Raw genomic sequence first — 7,987 nt, 5'->3', positions numbered from 1 at the left:
TTCTGCGCTGCTGCACACAGGAAGTGATTTGTTTTGTGCCAAGACGTCAAAACAGACTGAGGCGATAGCAACATTGAGCTGGCAAGATGGCTAACTAAATATATAGAATAAAGTAGCTAGCTAGATATCAAATAACGTAGCTAACTAGCAACAAAGATAGATATCAAATAATGTAGCTAGCTAGCAACAAAGATAGGTATCAAATAACGTAGCTAACTAGCAACAAAAATAGATATCAAATAACGTAGCTAGCTATAGATAGATAGATAGATAGATATTCAGTCAGTTAGCTAGAGAGAATAAAGTAGCTATTTAGCAACATAGATAGATATCAAATAACATAGCTTGCTAGCAGCAAAGATAGATATCAAATAACGTAGCTAACTAGCAACAAAAATAGATATCAAATAACATAGCTAAATAGCAACAAAGATAGATATCAAAAGCAGCTAGCTAGCAACATAGATAGATATTAAATAACATAGCTTACTAGCAACAAAGAGAGATATCAAATAACATAGCTAACTAGCAACATAGATATAACTTTTAATCCCCCCTCAAATAAAGCAGCTTAGCAAAATCCAAAAAAACAACAACATGGACGCTCTACTTTTCCTCCACTAATCTACACTGAGTTTAAAAAACGTTCCACATTACAAATCTCGTTAATCTCCACAGACACGATTCATTTCACATCTGTCAACGTAATTCTGTTAAAGTCAACGGACGAAACATTCAGAACAAAATGAAATCACTAAATCAAAGTCAAGACGGAGCAGCTCAGACGATCACTCAGAAATCCATGTGAATGTCTCATGTGGAGCGTTTTTAAATAAAAGACGGAAGATTCTGGAGGTTCTTGATATTTTCTGAAATATGACCTTTTCCTGTCGGATGGAAGTTTTCTTTTTATTCATTTATCCACTTTAAAACCAACACAGCCATTTAAACCATAGAATCAAACTCTTGCTTCAAATTTAGCAGAAATGATCAAATTCAGACTTAATTTAAACACTTAAAACATGACAAACACCAACCAAAAAACTAAGAAAACCAGCATGTGGTTTCACAGCGAGTGCAGAAACACTGAAGTGATTTTCTTTTCTTTGAACAGATCCAGACTCGCTTCAGTTCCCCTCAGATTCTCTTTACAAGTCTCTTTAGGTTTGAGTGGATTTAACAACAACAACACACTATTGATGTGAGTCTGTATCTGTGCACTGTCACAACCTCTCGCCGTGTAAAGGCCATATGGAGAGATATTGATTTGTTTGGAGGGATTAAGAAGGAGGTTCAGATCGTCTCGATCCAGGTCAGCTGACGATCACATTCACACCAAACGTTACTGAGGTGTTTGGTTAAAAATTCCTAAAAGTACATGTCGATAAAATCTCCTACTGTGAAGGTTCATCCATCATCGACCAGTTATCCAAGATTGTGTCGCAGGGGGCTGCAGACTTCCCTTTCCCTGTCCACATCGTCCAACTCTGACTGTGGGATCCTCAGGTTCTCCCAGGCCAGCAAGGAGATATAATCACTTCATCTGGTCCTCGGTCTGCCCCAAGGTCTCCTTCCAGTTGGACTTACCAGGAACATCTCCCTAAGGAGGTGCCTCAGTGGCATCTTTACCAGGTGCCAGAACCACCTCAACCGGCTCCTTTCCACGCACAGGATCGGTGGCTCTACTCCGAGTTCCTCTCTGATGACTGAGCCTCTCACTCTTTGTCTAAAGGCGTGTGCATACTCTGCAAGAAGAAAGACATGTTGTCAGTCCCTGTGAGGATTTCTCAGGAGTTCTGCACTTGAGTGTCCTGTGAAGCATGAAATGTCCTAGAACTGTTCTTGTTCTTGCCCCCTGAAGAACAAGAACAAACGGATCTGGTACAGGCCTTAAGGGAGACCCCATCGTTCTCAGATAACCCATTTCGGCCACTTGTATCCGCAATCTCGTTCTGTCGGTTATGACCCATAACTCATGACCATCGGTGACGGTAGGAACGAAGATCAGCCGGTAGATCGAGAGCTTTGGTCACAACGGAGCGGCAGAGTGAAGGCTGTACCGCTCCCACTGCTCCGAGTCTCCGGCCAATCTCACGTTCCATTGTTCTGTCAAGACCCCGAGATGCTTAAACCCGTTCCACACACTTTACGCTGTACGCTGTAAAGTCTGGAACATGATGCCGTATTAGCGGTAGTTTGTATGAATATAGCATTTTTCATTAAGATTTATCCGACCGTTCTAACTCCCCTCACCTCTCCTCTCGCCATTTTTCCCTTGTAGGAGCCAGAGTTAAGTGGCTCCTACAAGGTTCAGGGTTTTAGTTCAGGGTTAAGCCGGGTGGTTGATGCAAGATTTAACACTTGTTACAATACAATTTATCAACGGTTGAAGTAGTTAACTGTTTGCTTTAAGCCTTTGATTAAATTAATATTCTCGCAAGGAAAGGTTCATTTTGTTCTTTAGACAAAAGCTGCCATGGACACTTTGATATCTTTGACGGCTATGATAGATAAAAGGAATTAGAAGATATGTACTGAAAAGTATCTAACAGTGTCAGTTGGATGAATGTGTCCGTTTTAGAAGCTGTACTTTGGTACAAAAGTGTAACAAGTTTTTTTTTGACCGTCAGGTCACTACGTGACATTAGGTTGCGTTGTCTTACTGTTGGAATCTATAGATCGTCATTGACAAACTGAACATCAAGGGAATATTTCTGTGTGTTGTTACGACAAGTGGAAATAAATGTGCAAACCTTTCACACAACTCTCCCTCGCCTTCGTGATTGATGAATTATAGTAACAGTAACTACGAGTCAAGCCAATTGAAACCTACTTACAGCTAACGACTATTCAGTGACTTTGGAATGAAGTGTACTTTAACCACTACACCCTGCGATGATTGGCTGAGTGACATCACATGGTGATTTGGAGCTGGATTTGTAAATGCTATAAAGACTGGAAAAGTTGTATCATATTGTTTTATTATGATGTTTATCAACTACTGACGCCTTATCCTCGGCTCCACCATTCTGCTTTTAACTAATTGCCTCTCGTTGGACTAATAAAGTTGCTTGAAATTGAAATAAATATAATTGAGCAGATACTTCTGTCTCTTTTCAAAGGTCCTGGATTCTGCTGCTGTGAGGGAGCTGAGATATTCTTGTGCCTTCAACCACAGCGGGAAGAGTGCGGATGTTTCTTGCTGTTCACCAACCGTCCAAGCCTGAAAATTGGTTTCTCACTCCAATGTTTAAGAAAATGGACTTGACGTTTGGGCCAAAACTGCAGTTTCTGCTTCAGAGAACATGCAAAGAGTTTGCAGTGCGAGACCTTTTGGATTCAGTGATTTCAGCACCGTAGATGTTTTTCCTTCTCTCACGGCGTCCTGTTGTTTTATTTTTTAAGTCTGAAACGGCTCGTTTTCCAGACACATCATCATTCAAATGATGTTTTGACAAGAACAGACTTAATGTGATCGTTACTCTAATGGCCTTAATGAAAATCCCCTGATGATCCTCTTTTCCTGTCGTGGAGAACTTGAACACTTGTCGAGCGCCAGATGTTTCGTTTGCTGGACGACATGAGCCCAGTTCCTCTGACGCAGAACTGCTCCATTAACTGCAGCCAGGTGTTAGTGCCGCAGCTCAACGTGGTCAAAGCTGTGGTTCTGGGTTTGGTGCTTGGCGTTTTCATCGTGTTTGGAATTGTGGGGAACATCCTGGTGATCCTCTCGGTGGTTTGCAATCGACATCTGCGCACGGTCACGCACTACTTCATCGTTAACCTGGCGGTGGCCGATCTGCTGCTCAGCTCCACTGTTCTTCCTTTCTCTGCCATTTTGGAGATCCTGGATCGCTGGGTGTTTGGACGGATCTTTTGTAATGTTTGGGCAGCTGTGGATGTGCTCTGCTGCACCGCCTCCATCATGAGCCTCTGTGTTATCTCCGTAGACCGCTTCATCGGGGTCAGTTACCCTCTGCGTTACCCTGCCATCATGACAAAACACCGAGCTCTGCTGGCAGTGGCGCTGCTGTGGCTGCTGTCTGTCGTCATATCCATCGGACCCTTGTTCGGATGGAAGGAGCCCCCTCCGGAAGACGAGTCCATCTGCAAGATCACAGAGGAGCCCGGCTACGCCATCTTCTCCGCCGTGGGCTCCTTCTACCTGCCACTCGCCGTCATCCTGGCCATGTACTGCCGGGTTTTCGTGGTCGCTCACAGAGAGAGCCAAGGTCTGAGGGAGGGCCACAAGACCGAGAAGTCCGATACTGAGCAGGTGATTCTGAGGATACACCGGGGAAACACCACGGTGTCGGAGGACGAGGCCCTCCGCAGGCGCACACACTTCGCTCTGCGACTGCTCAAGTTCTCGCGTGAGATGAAAGCCGCCAAGACGCTGGGCATCGTGGTCGGCTGCTTCGTGTTGTGCTGGTTGCCTTTTTTCCTGGTGCTGCCCATCGGTGAGTATCATCGTTATTGTCTTGTTGAAACAGCAGGTTAGTTTAACTTAGTGAGCATCAAGACTCAAACAAATCGACTTGTAGTTTCGTTGAACTTAAGTATAAAATAATAATAAAAAAGCATCAAGACTGAAAACGGGGGGAAGTAGTAAAACAAACTCTACTTCATGCAAATTCTTAGAGAACTTTACGGATGATTTTATCACTTTCTTCCAACTCCTTTAAGTCTGTAAGCTAAGCTAAGTAAAGCTACATCTTGAGTGAACATAATTCTTATATAAAACAGCCCATAAATCACACGGCTGTAACTCCCTTTCCACAGACGCATTCATCAAACGTTTGACACGCGCAGGTTTGAAAGCGCAGCTCAATTTAACCGTTTAGTGACTTTAATGGAATTCCTGTTTCAGTGGGAGCCGAACACTGAACTCCCTGACGCTCGCGTATCGACCGCTTGTGCGTCGGCCGCCGCGCGGCGTCGTTAAACGCAGTCAGAGTCGACAGGTCGACGTTCTATAAATAGGCTCGATAAATCTTTGCTTCTCCCAGCGCGCGTTAACAAATCCACAGAGGTTGAGATCAGCGTGTGAGTCAAAGCTGCGCTCGTGTGTCTGTGACTCAGCTCCTCAGAGAATCCATGAGACTGATGTCAGAACACACAAAGATCGAGAGCAACGAGGTGAACTGGTGTCGACACGGAGAGAGAGACTGTGAACCGAGAAAGACCAAATCTCAGAGGGATTACATTCATTCCGTGCTCTCATGCTGGGAAATTTAGCCGCTTTCATTTCATGATGGGGGGAAAATTAGAGAAGCCAAAGATTGAACCAGAGCTCGTTTACTGAATCAAGTTACAAAACCGTGGCCACAGGAGTCTGTGGACGATGAGGCCGTGCTTTGCTTTGTAATCACAAAGAAGTTTTGAGTATTGGCTCTTTTCCATGATACAGTTCTGACTCGACACGTTTTCTTTTCTTTCTCCATCAGTGACACAACCTGACGACGTTCAGCTGAGCCGACACTAAAATGTGACGTCAGCAGACTGAAGGTCACTGATTGGTCAGAGTGTCGTCACTGAAGAGTCCTGAGCGCGACGTCAAAGACAACAACTGTAGATCAAAGTTAAAAAGACGTAAAAATCCTGAAAACATTCACGTTCAACTCCAACGTTTAGCAAACGTGTAAAATAGATTTGGATTTATTTACAGTGTACTTTCACAGAAGTCTCCGTAATTTACCGTTTCATTATTAACGTTTGCTTCGGGCCTCGTGAAGACGTGGACCGGCCCTGCATAAGAACATGAATCCAGATCAAGGCCGTCCACAATAACAAAAGACTTCTTTTTTTCCCCCACACACACACAGCTGGGAATAAAACAGGCAGAAGATAATTTCATCTCCCTCCCTCCATCCCTCTCTCCCCCCTCGTCTTTGCGTCGGCCACTGTATCACAATCTCATTTTTCAAAAGCTCACGTCTGAATGTCTTTGACGGTTCCTCCAATAACAGATTTCACGAGACAAGACTCTGCAGCGGAAGATAAATGACGGACGGATGAATTTCAGCCGCACACAAAAAAACAAACGATGATGAGACCTGTTATTGTTCACGTTATCTCTACATCGACATCTGATCACTGATATATATATATATATATATATACATATAACATTCACCGTGAGCTCGTCAGGACGCGTGGAGACTGCGAGCTGTACAAGTTTTATCCGACAATGTTTTGCAGGGATTATTAGGTTAATACACATTGTGTGTTCCCACTAGCCACGCAGCAGGCGTCCACCCAAACAGACTCCGCCCTCACCTTCTTTTTTTATCTTTTATATGTCTTTATAAATGACCCTTCTACCCTTCTGTGTGTGTGTGTGTGTTGACAGGCTCCATGTTCCCCGCGTACCGAGTGTCCGACACCGTCTTCAAAATCACCTTCTGGCTCGGTTACTTCAACAGCTGCATCAACCCCATCATCTACCCGTGCTCCAACCACGAGTTCAAGAAAGCGTTCCAGAGTTTGCTGGGACTCCGCTCCCTGACGCCCCGACCGAACCTTCAACACCTGAGCCCGGGACGGACGACTCCTCAGATCCTGCAGGATCACAACCAGACCCCGACTCTGGGCCTGGACCACAGTCCTGCGGCGGCGCCGTGTCTCCTCAGTCCACCGTCCTCCGTGGCTCTGTCCAGAACCCCATCCTCCAGAGACAGCAGGGACTGGAGGGTGTTTTCCGGAGGCACCGCCGGTGGCTCAGTACCGGTGGAGACCAGCGGGGCTAAAGTGGCCAAACTGTGCAGTAAAGGTTTCCACCAAAGCTGCTGCTGCTGTTTCCTGCGCCGTGGAACTCAAACACAGTCACAGCGCACACAAACACCTGCTGTCACAAAACTCCCCGCCATTAAAATCCACCGACTGTCGCTGTCGGAGAAAGGACAGCCCGTGTAATCCCTCGTGTGTTTCCAGGTCACAGGAGGATTTTCTTCTCCTTTTTTTTACCTTGTTCACATTTGTGACAAATGATGAGATTAACCTTCCTCCAGGGTCCCGGTAGTTCAGACCTTCAGGAGAACATGTGACGCAATGTTTCCCAAACAGATGACGGAATTTTCCAATTTGGATTTGCTGAAAATCCTCGTTCACCAAAAACCTGCAACTATTGATTTCAGAAACACAAATTCGAAAAAATGGACAACTTCCTGCTGTGTTGAGGCCACGGTTACGGTCGACTTTTTTGTTTGTCTTGGTCTAAAACATCTTCCCACCAAGTTTTGAAATTCAGTGGAACTCAATGTATGCCTAAGTTACAGGGCACTTCCTGTTTAGTGCGCCTTTGGTCGAAATTCACCAAAATGGACGCCAAAATCATCATCAGGAGAGTGTGGCTTCTCAACACCAAAGTTGCAACTACGACAAATAAACTGTCGTCCAATATATTCACATTGTATAAAAGTCGTGAAATTGTTCGGATTAGTGTGACAAACACTGGAGGAATTATAATTTGAAAAACATCGTCATCAAATCTTCAAAATCAAGAGTTTTCTACGTTTCACCGTTAAAAAAAGGTCCAGAGTGAAGGAATCAGTGACATCTAGTGGTGAGACATGAGATTGCAACAAACACACCAACAAATATCTGCTCTTAAAGTTTACCAAACACATCAGGGAACTACAGTGGCCTTCAAGGACCATTCAGGCTTCTGTAGAAACATGAAAGAACAGATAAAAGTCAGAAAAACACCATTATTTTACAGTGATTTTACAAAAAAACCCCACAATTTAAGCCAATAATTCCTCCAGATATCACACACCGGACCTTTAAGAGGATTTTACTGTCACTTTCTGAAGCATTAAAATAAAAATAAATCCTGCATTGGACCAAATAAAAAAGTCCATATTGTAAAAAAGCTGTGATTGTTTTTTTTTCTCCTCTCGACACGACGATGTTCACGTTTGAAAATGTGATGACTCAGCAAATGTTACATTTCTGTTGCTGTTTCACAATAAAGTCAAAAAAGAAA

General features: G+C 44.1%; 1 protein-coding gene across 4 annotated transcripts in view; it reads left to right on the top strand.

Moving 5' to 3' along the window:
- adra1aa (adrenoceptor alpha 1Aa) overlaps positions 1-7,873 on the top strand; it is a 12,146-nt gene extending 4,273 nt beyond the window's left edge. For 2 of the 4 annotated variants that reach the window (XM_058637235.1, XM_058637236.1), the window contains exons 2-3: positions 3,123-4,460; positions 6,353-7,873. In XM_058637235.1, the coding sequence (XP_058493218.1) occupies positions 3,560-4,460; positions 6,353-6,915 (1,464 nt within the window). In that variant the 5' untranslated portion in view covers positions 3,123-3,559 and the 3' untranslated portion in view covers positions 6,916-7,873. Of the gene's footprint in view, positions 1-2,546; positions 4,461-6,352 lie in introns of those variants that run through there. The other 2 variants (XM_058637234.1, XM_058637233.1) reach the window with 2 other exon arrangements.
- Positions 7,874-7,987: the final 114 nt, after the last annotated feature.

The sequence above is a fragment of the Solea solea genome, chromosome 8, assembly GCF_958295425.1.
Source record: "Solea solea chromosome 8, fSolSol10.1, whole genome shotgun sequence".
Classification (NCBI taxonomy): Eukaryota; Metazoa; Chordata; class Actinopteri; order Pleuronectiformes; family Soleidae; genus Solea; species Solea solea.
Note: the sequence above shows the minus strand (reverse complement) of the source record. Positions and strands in the feature narration are given on the sequence as shown.